Below are 17,970 nucleotides of genomic sequence, written 5' to 3' on the forward strand. Positions count from 1 at the left end.
CATCTCCTTCATTGCCCTTAACAAGTAACGTGTGGCCCTAAAGGAAAATACGTTTGTTTCTTCACCGTCGACACTGGAGTCAGTGTCCGTGTCTGTGTCGACCGACTGAGGTAAAAGGACGTTTTAACGCCCCTGACGGTGTTTTAGACGCCTGGACAGGTACTAATTGGTTTGCCGGCCGTCTCATGTCGTCAACCGACCTTGCAGCGTTTAAATAAGCCATCCATTCCGGTGTCGACTCCCTAGAGAGTGACATCACCATTACCGGCAATTGCTCCGCCTCCTCACCAACATCGTCCTCATACATGTCGACACACAAGTACCGACACACAGCACACACACAGGGAATGCTCTGATAGAGGACAGGACCCCACTAGCCCTTTGGGGAGACAGAGGGAGAGTTTGCCAGCACACACCAAAAACGCTATATTATACAGGGACAACCTTTATATAAGTGTTTTTCCCTTATAGCATTTTAATATATATATATATACACATATCGCCAAATAAGTGCCCCCCCTCTCTGTTTTAACCCTGTTTCTGTAGTGCAGTGCAGTGCAGGGGAGAGCCTGGGAGCCTTCCCACCAGCCTTTCTGTGAGGGAAAATGGCACTGTGTGCTGAGGAGAATAGGCCCCGCCCCCTTTTCGGCGGGCTTCTTCTCCCGTTTTTCTGAGACCTGGCAGGGGTTAAATACATCCATATAGCCTCCAGGGGCTATATGTGATGTATTTTTAGCCAGAATAAGGTATTATACATTGCTGCCCAGGGCGCCCCCAGCAACGCCCTGCACCCTCCGTGACCGTTGGTGTGAAGTGTGTGACAACAATGGCGCACAGCTGCAGTGCTGTGCGCTACCTTCATGAAGACTGAAAAGCCTTCTGCCGCCGGTTTCTGGACCTTCAATCTTCAGCATCTGCAAGGGGGGTCGGCGGCGCGGCTCCGGGACGAACCCCAGGGTGAGACCTGTGTTCCGACTCCCTCTGGAGCTAATGGTGTCCAGTAGCCTAAGAAGCCAATCCATCCTGCACGCAGGTGAGTTGAACTTCTCTCCCCTAAGTCCCTCGATGCAGTGAGCCTGTTGCCAGCAGGACTCACTGAAAATAAGAAACCTAAAAACTTTTTCTAAGCAGCTCCTTAAGAGAGCCACCTAGATTGCACCCTGCTCGGACGGGCACAAAAACCTAACTGAGGCTTGGAGGAGGGTCATAGGGGGAGGAGCCAGTACACACCACCTGATCCTAAAGCTTTAGTTTTGTGCCCTGTCTCCTGCGGAGCCGCTAATCCCCATGGTCCTGACGGAGTCCCCAGCATCCACTTAGGACGTCAGAGAAATACAACACAAACATTTCCACATGATTGCCTAGCCCTCATGGAATTAGAGACTTTACCTCTTCCTAATGTCCAAGATACACCACTGGACAATCCAGACATGAACCTGTTCGTCGATGGATCAAGATATTATGATAATGGATCCCCAAGGACAGGATATGCAGTAACAACTGAAACTGAAGTCATAGATTCTGGACCAAGCATGTCAGCACAAGAAGCAGAACTCATAGCAATGAACAAAGCCTGCATACATGCTGAAAACATGACAGCTAACATCTACACGGATTCACGCTATGCTTGGGGGTTGTCCCAGGATTACGCTGTTATTTGGAATAGTAGGGACTTCAAAAGGTGCAAATGGAAAACCCATCAAACATGCCAGTTTGATTATGGAACTCTTCAGAGCATTGGAACTACCTAAAAGGATTGGCATAATCAAGGTACAAGCACATACTAAGAGCCAAACCATGGAAGCTAAAGGAAATGCATTTGCAGATGCAGAAGCCAAGAGAATTGCCTTACAATCAAAAGAACCTGAGCAAGTATTAGTAGCTCAAGATGTGAAGCAAATGCCCAGTGAAGAGGAGCTGATCAAAATTCAACAACAAGCATCACAAGGAGAAAAGGAAAAATGGACACGATCGGGGGCAGAAGAAGATGAACATGGACTTTGGAATTCAAGAGAATTGAAGTACTGTCTACCAGCAGCTCTATTTCCACCTATGTTACAAGTAGCTCATGGACAAGTACATCATTCAAAGGAAGCCATGGTGAATAGAGTACAAGAGCATTGGATAGCTCCGGGCTTCAATAAAGCTGCAACAAACTTTGTAACAGGATGCTGGATCTGTGGAATCAGCAATCCAGGACAAAGAACCAAGACACCTCTAGGAACTATACCCAAAGCCTCTTACCCATTTCAAAGACTACAAATCGACTATATACAGTTGCCACGAAGCGGTCCATATGAATATGTACCAGTGATCGCGCTGAGCCCCCTAAAAAGTGGGTCCCAGGGACCCCTCACTTTTAAAAATTGGGGTCCAACCGGTCCTTTTCTGGGTCCCATTGGCTTAAAGGCTCTTATTGATCTTAATCTTATTTGGACACCACAAAAAAGAGTTGCAAGGGGGGGGGGGGGGGGGGGGGGGGGGTGACAATGCAGCTGGGTTGTGTAGCATGCAGGACACCCTGCACCAGAGCTGTAACTAGACATTTTGGTGCCCTTTGGCAGAAAGTGAATTGCTGCCCCACCTCCAAGACCCCAGCATATAGGCAGTTGCAAAAATTTAGGGGCGTGACTTCATGGGGAAGGGGCGTGGCCACATAATAGTGCCAATTCACATTACGCCACACAGTAGTGCCGCTTATACACATTGCACCAAGTAGAACCTCCTATACACACTGCGCCAGTTAGTGCACGTTATACATATTGCTCCAGATAGAACACATCATACACAATGCGACAGGTAGAGCACGTAACACACATTGCGCCAGATAGAGCATGTTATGCAGATTGCACCAGATAGAGCACGTTACACACATTGCGCCAGATAGAGCACGTTACACACATTGCGCCAGATAGAGCACGTTACACACAATGCGCCAGGTAGAGCACGTTACACACAATGCGCCAGGTAGAGCACGTTACACACAATGCGCCAGGTAGAGCACGTTACACACAATGCGCCAGGTAGAGCACGTTACACACAATGTGCCAGGTAGAGCACGTTACACACAATGGGGTCGATTCTATTCGGCAACTAATGAATAGCGCCGGGAATTAGCTCCCGACGCTATTCAATTCAGCAACTAATTACCTGCAATTGTCGGGAATTCTTCTCTCATCCCCGGGGGATGAGAAGAGAAACCCGACAAAAGTGCTGCCTCGCGGCCGGGGAGTTAAGTCGGAGAATGCCCGTTCTCCCGACAATTCAACCTGTTTTGTCGGCGAGAACGGGCCATCGCCGACGTAACTAGTTGCTGAATTGAATAGCGTCGGGAGCTAATTCCCGGCGCTATTCATTAGTTGCCGAATAGAATCGACCCCAATGTGCCAGGTACAGCACGTTATACACATTGCGCCAGGTAGAGGATCACTTACACATTGCAGCCACCACCTCAGACTCCCACTACTTGATGTGCAGGCTAGAGATGGTGTAATATGGCCAGGGAGAGAGAGAGAGGGGACAGGATCCAACCTGCTGTTGCTACTGGCTACTATTACATGTCTCCCTGCAGCTCAGCCTCTTGGGCTCCATGAGCTGAATGTTCAGAGCAGCCCTCACCCCTGGCTTGTGCCTAGCCCTGTCCTATGCTGGGAGCTGGCTGCACACAGTAATAACTGTATGGACACTGCGGCCCTCCCCCACCACCTCCGAGCTCCGTTCACAGCACAGCCTAATAAATCAAGCAGAGGCTGCCGCTGATCTCCATAAATCCCGGGTGGTAAGGGAGTGTGTACAATGAGAGCTTCGTGATGGATTACATAGAGAGGATCAAGGACGGACTTTGCTAGGGGATGCGAACACTAGCACTGACGTGCGGTAGTGCACTGTAGCCACCCTTTCCCTCCTTCACTGCCAGATCCTCCTGTGCGGTGTGCGCCTGGAACATACTCCCCAACCCCATCCCCGCTGCGCTTACTGAAGCATGCAGGACTTAAGAGGTGCGTGGCCCCCCCTCCCCCATGTGATTCATATCTAAAACAGCGCGTCAGCCGATCAGAACTGCAGCAGCGCCAGCACTGAACAGGCTGGTAGCTGCTGGGTTATGAATACACACTCACAGACGGTCACTCACTGTCGCGGCCAGAGCGCCCGGGAAGCAGGGAAGAGTCAAATACATTTTTTCTGAATGGGTGTGTCCCTGGGGAGGCGCTCCACTCAGATTGGCTAGAGGTGTAATGATTGATGTCTCCCTTGACCAAGAGGCTCCTTCTCCACATATTTAGTTCTCTCTGCAGCCGGACAAGGTAGAAATCAATCATTACACCTCCAGCCAATCCCAGTGGAGCGCGTCCCCGGGGACCCACCCATTCAGAAAAAGTGAGTCCCTGGACCTTCATATTGGGTAAAATACGCGCTATGCCGCGTTTTTGCGATCACTGTGTACTAGTAGCAACGGACATGTTTAGTCACTGGGCCGAAGCCTGGCTAGTAAGCAAAGCCACAGCAAAAACCACTGCAAAGAAACTGATAGCAGAAGTAGTATGTAGATTTGGGATACCTGAGGTTACAGAATCAGATAGAGGTACACATTTCACAGGAGAAGTCATGCAGCATATAATGAAAGATTTGGGGGTACAGCAGGCCTTCCACGTGCCTTACCGCCCCCAGGCGAGTGGGAGGGGGAACATCTGAACTTTGAGCTTAAGCTAAAACTACAGAAAAATGATGACAGAAACCAAAAGAACTTGGCCAGAATGCCTACCTATTGTCTTGTTCAATATTAGTACCACACCTATGAGATCTAGTAAACTGACTCCATATGAAATATTGTTTGGGTCAGCTCCAAGAACAGGTTATTATCCACAACAATTACAACATAATCATGGTGATTCAACAGGTTATGTAAAGGAGGTCTGTAAAACATTGACTAACCTCCATTGCCGAGTGTTTTCTTCCATTCCAGACCCAGAAGGATCAGCTACGCATAAGCTAAATCCAGGAGATTGGGTCTATTTAAAGAAACATGTGAGAAAGACCTTTGAACCAAGATATGATGGTCCATATCAAGTGCTGCTAACCATGCCTACCTCAAATTAAGGTGAAAGGTCGTGATACCTGATTACACGCCTCCCACTCGAAGAAGCTGACAGTGACTCTCCAGCCAGAAGAATGAAGTTGCTTATCCTTTGGTTGTTGTTAAGGGTAATCCCCAAGGTTTGGACTATAAGTCCAGGGGACTGGTTTACTGAAAGGGAATAGTTCAGGCCTAGTGTAGGTAGAATAGGGAGAAAAAGTGGAATCAAAAAGAGGGGAAATGATGGTGTAGGAGCTTCCGCAGTATAGCAAATATATATTGATTCACGCTTTTTTGCATTTATTAAGATATTTACTGTTAATCACAAAAATGTGTTCATGTATCCTTAAATATATTGCAGAGCTAGTCAGAATACTATATACTTTGAATATCTTGTTTAAAGCATGAATTGTTCAAGGACAAGGCAACATCAAATGTATCCAAGGCGGACAAAGCAACACCAGATGAATACAAGGCTAATTGAGAAGAATGTTTTGAGTTTATGTCCGAAAGACTGATAATAACAAAACAATAACCACTTCAAGGATGTTCTGGTTGCCAATTTAAACATTGTATGACAATTGACGTATTTCAGGTTCTGAGACATACATGGTGTATTCTGATTGGCGAAATGTATTGGCAAGCATGATTCTTTTTCTTAAGCTATAAAAATAAAGCCTGTGACGGCCCCTGGCAGGTCAGAGATGGTCTGCTTAGGTTACACATAATACTGTGTCATCTATTCATTCACTGACCTCCAACCGGTTGCATAAGGAACAGAATTCTGACTGATTACTGAAGAGAGTTAATAGACCAGACCTGAACAGGTTAAAATACCCTAACAAACCTTTTCAAGTATATGTTCAAGGATTTTAAATTCAATATGGGTCTGACCGAACCGTCCGGTTTCGGGACTACAACATGGTCGAATAATAACCCCCTCCTTGTTGAAGGAGGGGAACCTTGGCCACCACCTGTGGAAGATACAATTTGTGAATTGCAGATAACACTATTTCCCTCTCGTGGGGGGAAGCCAGCAGGGCTGTCGGTGAGGGGGCCATCTCCTCGAAGTCCAGCTTGTATCCCTGAGACACAATATCTATTGCCCAGGGATCCAACAGGGAGTGAACCCACTTGTGGCTGAAATTTCGAAGACGTGCCCCCACCGGGCCTAGCTCCGCCTGTGCAGCCCCAGCGACATGCGGTGGATTTTGTAGAGGCCGGGGAGGACTTCTGTTCTTGGGAACTAGCTGTGTTGTGCAGCTTCTTTCCTCTGCCCCTGCCTCTGGCAAGAAAGGACGCACCTCGGACTTTCTTGTTTCTTTGTGATCGAAAGGACTGCATTTGATAATGTCGTGCTTTCCTAGGCTGTGCTGGAATATAAGGCAAAAGATCAGAATTACCAGCTATAGCTGTGGAGACCAGGTCCGAGATCCCTTCTCCACACAATCCTCAGCCTTGTAAGGTAAACCTTCCCTATGCCTCTTAAGTCGGCATCACCTGTCCATTGCATGCTCCAAAGGACACGTCAAGCAGAAATCGACATAGCGTTGACTCTAGAACCCAATAGACTAATGTCTCTTTGGGCATGTTTTATATATACAGTGGGGATCGAAAGTTTGGGCACCCCAGGCAAAAAATCATTTTAATGTGCAAAAAGAAGCCAAGGAAAGATGGAAAAATCTCCAAAAGGCATCAAATTACAGATTAGACATTCTTATAACATGTCAAAAAAAGTTTGATTTTATTTCCATCATTTACACTATCAAAAGAACAGAAAGCTAAAAATGGCGTCTGCAAAAGTTTGGGCACCCTGCAGAGTTAATACCTTGTACTGCCCCCTTTGGACAGCTGAGACCTGGCAGTGTCATGGATTGTTCTCAATCATCGTCTGGAAAGACCAGGTGATGTCACTCTCAAAGGTTTAAAAGCCCAGACTCATCTGACCTTGCTCCAACAATCAGCACCATGGGTTCCTCTAAGCAGTTGTGTAGAACACTGAAACTGAGAATAGTTGACGCTCACAAAGCAGGAGAAGGCTAAAAGAAGATAGCAAAGCGTTATCAGATGCCCATATCCTCTGTTCGGAATGTAATTAAGAAATGGCAGTCATCAGGAACAGTGGAAGCTAAAGCAAGATCTGGAAGACCAAGAAAAATATCAGACAGAACAGCTCGCAGGATTGTGAGAAAAGCAAGTCAAAATCCACGTTTGACTGCACAATCCCTCCAGGAAGATCTGGCAGACACTGGAGTTGAGGTACACTATTCCACTATGAAGAGATACTTGTACAAATATGGTCTGCATGGAAGAGTCATCAGAAGAAAACCTCTTCTATGTCCTCACCACAAAAATCAGCGTTTGAAGTTTGCAAATGAACATATAGACAAGCATGATGCATTTTGGAATAAAGTTCTGTGGGCCGATGAGGTTAAAATAGAACTTTTTGGCCGCAATGAGCAAAGGTACGTTTGGAGAAGGAAGGGCACAGAATTTAATGAAAAGAACCTCTGTCCAACTGTTAAGCATGGGGGTGGATCAATCATGCTTTGGGGTTGTATTGCAGCCAGTGGCACAGGGAACATTTCACGAGTAGAAGGAAAAATGGATTCAATAAGATTCCAGCAAATTTTGGACGCTAACTTGATGCCATCTGTGAAAAAGCTGAAGTTAAAGAGAGGCTGGCTTCTACAAATGGATAATGATCCTAAACACACCTCAAAATCCACAGTGGATTACATCAAGAGGCGTAAACTGAAGGTTTTGCCATGGCCTTCAATCTCCTGACCTCAACATAATTGAAAATCTATGGATAGACCTTAAAAGAGCAGTGTGTCACAGACAGCCCAGGAATCTCAAAGAACTGGAAGACTTTTGTAAGGAAGAATGGACGAAGATACCTCAAACAAGAATTGAAAGACTCTTGGCTGGCTACAAAAAGCGTTTACAAGCTGTGATACTTGCCAAAGGGGGCAGTACAAGGTATTAACTCTGCAGGGTGCCCAAACTTTTGCAGATGCCATTTTTTGTTTTCTGTTCTTTTGAAAGTGTAAATGATGGAAATAAAATCAAACTTTTTTTGACATGTTACAAGAATGTCTAATCTGTAATTTGATGCCTTTTGGAGATTTTTCCATCTTTCCTTGGCTCCTTTTTGCACATTAAAATGAATATTTGCCTGGGATGCCCAAACTTTCGATCCCCATTGTATATCTAAGACAGCATCTTATATATATATCTATATATATACACATATCTATCTATATCTATATATATATCTATATATATATATATATATATATATATATACATACTAGGGTCTCAATCTCTGCTGATAAGGTATCTGTCCACGCTGCTACAGCGCTATAAACCCATGCCGACACAATCGCCGGTCTGAGTAGTGTACCAGAATGTGTGTAAATGAACTTCAAGAACTTCAAGTACTTTTACTGCATGCTATCTGCAGGATCCCAGAGGATAGCTGTTAAGTCAGCGCTACCTTTTGGGCAAACGTGACACCCTAGGGGAAGATTCCCATCGTATCCTGGCCCTGATAGGGAAAGGATACTCCCTGAAAATTCTTTGTGGGAAACTGCAGTCTCTTGTCTGGAGATTCCCGCTCTTTTTCTTCATGAGGAGGAGGGAAATTTACCTCAGCTTTCTTCCCCTTAAACATGTGTACCCTTGTGTCAGGGACAGATGAGTCATCAGTGATATGCAAAACATTTTTTTATTACAATAATCATATATTGAATACTTTCCTGCCATTTTGGCTGTAACTTTGCATTATCGTAGTCGACACTGGAGTCAGACTCCGTGTCGATATCAGTGTCTATTATTTTGGATAGTGAGCATTGAGAGACTCTGAAGGTCTCTGCGACATAGGGACAGACATGGGTAGATTCCCTGTCTGTTCTCTAATCTTTTGTGCAATAAATTTTCCTTAGCACTTAATTTCCCATATCCAAACAGGTGTCGACGGAGACACCCTCTCACACACACATTTGCTCCATCTCCTCCTTAGGGGAGCCTTTTACCTCAGACATGTCGACACACACGTACCGACACACCACACACTCAGGGAATGCTCATCTGAAGCAAATTCCCCCACAAGGCCCTTTGGAGAGACAGAGAGAGAGTATGCCAGCACACACCTCAGCGCTATAAACCCAGGAATAACACAGTAACTTAATGTTAACCCAGTAGCTGCTGTTTATATTGATTTTTGCGCCTAATTATGTGCCCCCCCTCTCTTTTTACCCTCTTCTACCGTGTATCTGCAGGGGAGAGCCTGGGGAGCTTCCTCTCAGCGGAGCTGTGGAGAAAAAATGGCGCAGGTGAGTGCTGAAGAAGCCCTGCCCCCTCGACGGCGGGCTTCTGTCCAGCTTAAATATAAATTTTCTTGGCGGGGGCTCATACATATATACAGTGCCCAACTGTATATATGTGTACTTTTGCCAAAAGAGGTCCATATGCTGCCCAGGGCGCCCCCCCCCTGCGCCCTGCACCCTTACAGTGACCAGAGTATGTGAGGTGTGTGGGAGCAATGGCGCACAGCTGCAGTGCTGTGCGTTACCTCAGTGAAGAACGGAGGCTTCTGCCGCCGATTTCGAAGTCTTCTTGCTTCTCATACTCGGCTTCTGTCTTCCGGCTCTGCGAGGGGGACGGCGGCGCGGCTCTGAGATCGGACGAGGTTGAGATCCTGTGTACGATCCCTCTGGAGCTAATGGTGTCCAGTAGCCTAAGAAGCAGGACCTAGCTTCAGAGAGTAGGGCTGCTTCTCTCCCCTCAGTCCCACGATGCAGGGAGTTTGTTGCCAGCAGAGCTCCCTGAAAATAAAAAACCTAACAAAATACTTTCTCACAGCAAGCTCAGGAGAGCTCACTGAACAGCACCCAGCTCGTCCGGGCACAGTCTCAAAACTGAGGTCTGGAGGAGGGACATAGAGGAAGGAGCCAGAGCACACCAGAATCTAAATTCTTTCTTAAAGTGCCCATGTCTCCTGCGGAGCCCGTCTATTCCCCATGGTCCTTACGGAGTCCCCAGCATCCACTAGGACGTTAGAGAAAATCCATTTGGTCATACTGTGATCATTTCTGCCTGAAAACGAAGTTGGGTGGTGGCTGCCAACACTAAAGGGGGGTACTCACGGAGCGATATTCTAAGCACTCTGACTAGATTGCTTAGAATTTAAGCATTATCGCTCCGTGTGTACCCCCTACAGCGATAGCGATGCGCAGCCCCGCGCATCGCTATCGCTGGTGCTAGATTGGCCTGCATGCAGGCCAATCTAGCGGGTCGCTCACTTCACCCGCTGGGTGAAGTGAGCACCACCCCGTCTCCCCCCCCCCCCCCCCCCGCATCAGAACAATGGGGCAGATGTATTGAGCCTGGAGAAGGGAAAAAGAAGTGATAAAGCAGTGATAAGTGCAATGTGATAACGCACCAGTCAGTCAGCTCCTGTCATTTAAAATTCGTAAAGACTGTCTGGTGCATTATCACCTTGCACTTATCACTGCTTTATCACTTCTCCGGCCTTAATACGTCTGCCCCATAGTGAGCTCAACTTGACAAGAGGACGAATGTACCAATATATAGCGCGGCTGTACACACTGCACCGATCCGATGTACAGCATGACTGCCCGATAAAGTGATACATCCTGCATTCACCTTCATGGTGTTCTCAGCAGGGCTGTCCCATCTTACATGCACCACATCAGATGGGAAAGCCATCGCTGACCTCGCACGTGCACACGCAACTGATGCATTACTGCGCCCGACCGACACTTCCTCTGTCCTCAATGGATGAATGGAGAAAGGCCTCCTCCCCAGGAGGAATGCAGATTTTGTGAGCATTTTATCTGACTGTGTATTCCCAGCTATATACAGTGCAATTATCAGCCAGTCATTAACACCCACCAATCAGGCAGAGTGTGGCTGACTTAAGAGACAGTAACCGGTGAGGTACATACATTTTTATTTTTATGAAACAATTTTCTGGCTTCATCCACTATGTACTGCTTCTCCTTTATGGTCTCCTCCTCCAGTTCTGACAAGGACTTCCATTGCCTTGCAATACGGAAAATTTGGCGGTAAAGGCCAAGAACGTCTTGACGTGTCACTGCTGTCATCTTAGAGACACTTGTATATCTGGAAGAAATTGATTACCGTAAACATCCTACTCATTAGTTCATGCTTATAACATTTATAATCTTATAAAATCTATAATATAATTATTTTTTATTGTTGTCATTATTCAGATGAATTGCCTACCAAGCACGTTTCCCCCCTCAGCATCACCTTCCTAAGCAATGGTTGCTGTATCCACATAATAGATAACAATCTATAAAATGTAAGCAACCATAGAAATACCATAGCAGTACATTCTTTATTGCAGTACACCAGTTGTCATATTATGTCCAGAAATCTTTTATTTTATTTGTAATGGTCATTTAAATAACTTTTGGGTGGGAGAAAGGAGCTTCTTTATATGAATCACCAGCACCATGGCTAGTCTCTGTAATGCCAGAAAACAGTACATTTCTATTACATACTGTAGCAGATTACAGGTCTGTTCCAAAGAATCAAATCTGCATGATGGCAGAGATGAACCATTCCAGAATCACACATAATAGCCTTCGACATCGCAAGTCTTTACCTCACACTCGACAGAGAAAACTGTGAGGAAAGACTGATGTGGAAGGGTACTATGGTGAACTGCGGGCTTGAAGTCAGCCAGCCACAGAACCTGTGTATTTCATTACTGTCCCAGTTTAAAGGGGTATAGATCAAAAGATTGACAAATACGTCGACACCATATGTCCACAGGGTCAAAAGGGCAACAAGGAACAGGTAACCAAAACAAAATGTCAACAGGAAAAAGTCGACAGGTTCAAAGTGTCGACACAAATATTCTGGTGTTGTTTCTAAAGGTGTGTACACATGGTGCAATATGCACTTAACTTTTCTTACAATTTTGACTATATAGTCAAAATTGTAAGGAAAGTTAGTGTATATTGCACCGTGACGTCGCACGCTCAGGAAGAGGAGCGCATGGCGGTTGTTGAGCCGCTTCCTGGATGCTGTGTGTGGAGCCGTTACACCACTTCTGGGGTAGCGGATGTTGACTTCCTGCGTTCCAAGAATGGAATGCATCCCGATTACGGGGTTGTTTCCTTAATTAGGGAGGTGTCTAGTTTTATTATTTATTTTTATACTGTTGATAATGAAGATTTGTATTTTTATAAAAGACATCCATATTGAGTTTAAGGTTTTAAAAAATGTTAATTGATTAATGATGTTGGAATACCGCCCCTTGTGACAGGAAGTGGGCGTGTCTTGTTTTACTATAAATACCTGGTCCTTCAGATAGAGATTCTCACCTTGAAAAAGACCTTATAAAGGTTGAAACGCGTTGGTCTTTGCTGTCTACTGCTACCTTGGACCCAGAGGAGGTACAGCTTAATAGGGGAAGCTATAAAAATAACCCCTATACGCTTTTTATTGTGCCTTCCTTTGAAGGTTGCTTTTGGTACGCATGTTTATACAATTGTTTTGTGAATTTTAAACATTAATAAACTTGTACGGTATACACTATGTTCTCCCACCGTTTGTCATTTTTCATGCACCTGATTTGAGGATTATTTTACCACAGTCCATGTCGCATATTGAGAATCGGGCATAGCCCAAATCTCACCGCGTGTATGCACTAGGGTGGCCAATCCGACTCCATTCTTCCAATCCCAGGTATCGGTCAATTCCGGGATAGGGTTCTTTCCTGTGTGGCCACCCCCTGCCCCGCACACATAACTCACCATACTACAGAGGCAGGAGGGTGGGTCACTTCCTCCCGGTTTGGTAGGTGATGGGCGGCTGGCTGCGCACACTTCCTCCGCGTCCGGCGAGGTCTGTGCTGCGGGTGATGGGCACCTGGCTGCGCAGTGTGACCTCTGACTTCATATGATGCTGCGCAGTGGGAGCCGGGAGGAGGAAGCCGGGCAACGTCTGAGACTCCTGAGGACGCTCAATACTGCCCAGCTTTAAAAAAAAAAAAGCAAAGGGCCGCCTGATCCCAAAATCCCCACGATTGGAGCTTGATTTTTGGCCTAAATCCTGGGATCCCGCTGATCCCAATCCCGGGATTGGCCACCCTAATATGGACCTTAAGCCAAATTAACGGAAATGTGTACCTTTGCGGGCTCACTTTGACCACCATGCTTTGGGCAAGTTTCCTCGCTCCAAAACTCCTTGACAAAAGGTTACTATTCCCAACTGTGGATGGCAAATGATTGAAAAAACAAACAAAAAAACCTGCTGAACATTCTCATGTCGACCTTTTCAACCTGCCAACCTATGTCGATCTATCATCTGGACCCCGGTTAAAAGGGATATTATGGTAAGCCTACCTACAGTACGTGGAAAGCCCGGGAGCAGAGGTGGCTGCAGCAGCTGGAGAGAAGGGGTCTTCGGCAACACCTGAATACATACAGCCATATAGCGCGGGCGACTGTGTACAGTTAGAGGGTCCAAGTCACCAACCGAGTGGGAATAGAACCTGTGGCGTGCAAAGTTCACCAGCGTGCCCGAAACTTGCGCGAGTGAGCCCCCGAGGGGACTTACTGCCGGTGTTCTGGCAGACGGCATGCCGCTGTTGGTATACTGACAGCCAACATCACATCGGGTCCCTGTGTACACCTCGCTGGAACATGCACTCAGGCCCGGTGCTACCCGCTCAGCGAAGGGATGCAGTGCAGGGAGGCACTGGGAGGGAGAGGCGCTCACCCTGCTCTGCATTCCTTCCCTGCTGCGCCGTCCTGACCCCCCTGCTGCTGCTGCTGCCAGCTGCTGTGCGGCGCTGGCAGCATGAAAAGCCCACTCCCGTCACCTGTGTGTCAGTGGCTCGGTACATATCAAATGAGTGGGCGGAGCTACACGGACCGGAATGAGCGGAGCTAAACGGGACAGAAGGGGCGGAGCTACACGGACCAGGCTGCTGCAGTGCTGTACTGAGGGAGACAGTGGCTTAGGTAAGTGGAGGGTGACAGAGAAATGTGTGTGTGTGTGTGTGTGTGTGTGTGTGTGTGTGTGTGTGTGTGTGTGTGTGTGTATATATATTATACATATACATATATATATATATACATATATATATATATATATATATATATATATATATATATATATATATATATATATATATATATATGGTGGGTCTGTATGTGTGTACGCTTTATGGACGCTACTACTGGGGGGGTGCATTACGTGTAAGGACGCAACTATAGGGGGGGCATTACATATAATGACGCTACTACTACTGGGGGGGGCATTACGTATAAGGACGCCACTACAGGGGGGGCATTACGTATAATGACTCTACAACTACTGGGGGGGCCATTACATGTAAGGACGCTACTACTACTGGGGGGGCATTACGTATAATGCTACTACTACTGGGGGGCGTTACATGTAAGGACGCTACTACTACTTGGAGTGCACTACGTATAAGGATGCTACTACTACTGGGGGGGCATTATGTATAAGGACGCTACTACTGGGGGGGGGTGCATTACGTGTAAGGACGCTACTACAGGGGGGGCACTACGTATAAGGACGCAACTACAGGGGGGGCATTACGTATAACGACGCTACTACTACTGGGGGGGCATTACGTATAAGGACGCAACTACAAGGGGGGCATTACGTATAACGACGCTACTACTACTGGGGGGGCATTACGTATAACGACGCTACTACTACTGGGGGGGCATCACTTGTAAGGACGCTACTTCTACTGGGGGGGGGGCATTATGTATAACGACGCTACTACTACTGGGGGGGCCATTATGTGTAAGGACGCTACTACTACTGGGGGGGCATTACGTATAAGGACGCTACTACAGGGGGGGCATTACGTATAACGCTACTACTACTGGCGGGCGTTACATGTAAGGACGCTACTACTACTGGGGGGCATTATGTATAAGGATGTTACTACTACTGGGGGGGCCATTACATGTAAGGACGCTACTACTACTACTGGGGGGGGGGCATTACGTATAAGGACGCTACTACTACTGGGGGTGCACTACGTATAAGGACGCTACTACTACTCGGAGTGCACTACGTATAAGGACGCTACTACTACTGGGGGGGCATTACGTATAAGGATGCTACTACTACTGGGGGGGCCATTACGTGTAAGGACGCTACTACTACTGGAAGGGGCATTATGTATAAGGACGCTACTACTACTTGGAGTGCACTACGTATAAGGATGCTACTACTACTGGGGAGGCATTATGTATAAGGACGCTACTACTACTGGGGAGGCATTATGCATAAGGACGCTACTACTACTGGGGAGGCATTATGTATAAGGACGCTACTAATACTGGGGAGGCATTATGCATAAGGACGCTACTACTACTGGGGAGGCATTATGCATAAGGACGCTACTACTACGGGTGGGTCATTACGTATAAGATAAAATAAGATTTTACTCACCGGTAAATCTATTTCTCGTAGTCCGTAGTGGATGCTGGGAACTCCGTAAGGACCATGGGGAATAGCGGCTCCGCAGGAGACTGGGCACAATTAAAGAAAGCTTTAGGTCACCTGGTGTGCACTGGCTCCTCCCACTATGACCCTCCTCCAAGCCTCAGTTAGGACACTGTGCCCGGACGAGCTGACATAATAAGGAAGGATTTTGAATCCCGGGTAAGACTCTTACCAGCCACACCAATCACACTGTACAACTCGTGATACAATACCCAGTTTAACAGTATGAAAACAACTGAGCCTCTCAACAGATGGCTCAACAATAACCCTTTAGTTAACAGTAACTATGTACAAGTATTGCAGACAATCCGCACTTGGGACGGGCGCCCAGCATCCACTACGGACTACGAGAAATAGATTTACCGTGAGTAAAATCTTATTTTCTCTGACGTCCTAGTGGATGCTGGGAACTCCGTAAGGACCATGGGGATTATACCAAAGCTCCCAAACGGGCGGGAGAGTGCGGATGACTCTGCAGCACCGAATGAGAGAACTCCAGGTCCTCCTCAGCCAGGGTATCAAATTTGTAGAATTTTGCAAACGTATTTGCCCCTGACCAAGTAGCAGCTCGGCAAAGTTGTAAAGCCGAGACCCCTCGGGCAGCCGCCCAAGATGAGCCCACCTTCCTTGTGGAATGGGCTTTTACTGATTTAGGATGCGGCAGTCCAGCCGCAGAATGCGCCTGCTGAATTGTGCTACAAATCCAGCGAGCAATAGTCTGCTTAGAAGCAGGAGCACCCAGCTTGTTGGTTGCATACAGGATAAATAGCGAGTCAGTTTTCCTGACTCCAGCCGTCCTGGTAACATAAATTTTCAAGGCCCTGACTACGTCCAGTAACTTGGAGTCCTCCAAGTCCCTAGTAGCCGCAGGCACCACGATAGGTTGGTTCAAGTGAAAAGCTGATACCACCTTAGGAAGAAACTGGGGACGAGTCCTCAATTCTGCCCTATCCATATGGAAAATCAGATAAGGGCTTTTACATGACAAAGCCGCCAATTCTGACACACGCCTGGCCGAAGCCAAGGCCAATACCATGACCACCTTCCACGTGAGATATTTTAGATCCACGGTCTTAAGTGGCTCAAACCAATGTCATTTTAAGAAACTCAACACCACGTTGAGATCCCAAGGTGCCACTGGAGGCACAAACGAGGGCTGAATATGCAGCACTCCCTTCACAAACGTCTGAACTTCAGGCAATGAAGCCAGTTCTTTCTGGAAGAAAATCGACAGAGCCGAGATCTGTACCTTAATGGAGCCTAATTTCAGGCCCATAGTCACTCCTGTTTGTAGGAAATGCAGAAATCGACCTAGTTGAAATTCCTCTGTTGGGGCCTTTTCGTCCTCACACCAAGCAACATATTTCCGCCATATGCGGTGATAATGCTTTGCAGTTACATCTTTCCTGGCTTTAATCAGCGTAGGAATGACTTCCTCCGGAATGCCCTTTTCCTTCAGGATCCGGCGTTCAACCGCCATGCCGTCAAACGCAGCTGCGGTAAGTCTTGGAACAGACAGGGCCCCTGCTGCAGCAGGTTCTGTCTGAGCGGCAGAGGCCATGGGTCCTCTGAGATCATCTCTTGAAGTTCCGGGTACCACACTCGCCTTGGCCAGTCCGGAACCACGAGTATTGTTCTTACTCCTCGTTTTCTTATTATTCTCAGTACCCTTGGTATGAGAGGCAGAGGAGGGAACACAAACTGACTGGTACACCCACGGTGTCAACAGAGCGTCCACAGCTATCGCCTGAGGATCCCTTGACCTGGCGCAATATCTCTCTAGTTTTTTGTTTAGGCGGGACGCCATCATGTCCACTTGTGGACGTTCCCATCGATGTACAATCAGCGTGAAGACTTCTGGATGAAGTCCCCACTCTCCCGGGTGGAGGTCGTGCCTGCTGAGAAAGTCTGCTTCCCAATTGTCCACTCCCGGAATGAACACTGCTGACAGTGCTAGTACGTGATTTTCTGCCCATCGGAGAATCCTTGTGGCTTCTGCCATTGCCATCCTGCTTCTCATGCCGCCCTGTCGATTTACATGGGCGACTGCCGTGATGTTGTCTGACTGGATCAGTACCGGCTGGTTTTGAAGCAGAGGCCTTGCCTGACTTAGGGCGTTGTAAATGGCCCTTAGTTCCAGAATATTTATGTGTAGGGAAGTCTCCTGACTCGACCATAGTCCTTGGAAGTTTCTTCCCTATGTGACAGCCCCCCAGCCCCGAAGGCTGGCATCCGTGGTCACCAGGACCCAGTCCTGTATGCCGAATCTGCGGCCCTCTAGAAGATGGGCCCTCTGCAGCCACCACAGCAGAGACACCCTGGTTCTTGGAGACAGGGTT

General features: G+C 47.3%; 1 protein-coding gene across 1 annotated transcript in view; it reads right to left on the reverse strand.

Annotated features, from left to right (window-relative positions):
• LYRM1 (LYR motif containing 1) overlaps positions 1-17,970 on the reverse strand; it is a 61,315-nt gene that overhangs the window by 39,498 nt on the left and 3,847 nt on the right. Inside the window, exon 2 of the mRNA XM_063934426.1 lies at positions 11,047-11,224. Coding sequence (XP_063790496.1) covers positions 11,047-11,205 — 159 coding nt within the window. The 5' untranslated portion in view covers positions 11,206-11,224. The remainder of the gene's footprint in view (positions 1-11,046; positions 11,225-17,970) is intronic.

This window comes from Pseudophryne corroboree, chromosome 7 (genome assembly GCF_028390025.1).
Source record: "Pseudophryne corroboree isolate aPseCor3 chromosome 7, aPseCor3.hap2, whole genome shotgun sequence".
In the NCBI taxonomy this organism is placed as follows: domain Eukaryota; kingdom Metazoa; phylum Chordata; class Amphibia; order Anura; family Myobatrachidae; genus Pseudophryne; species Pseudophryne corroboree.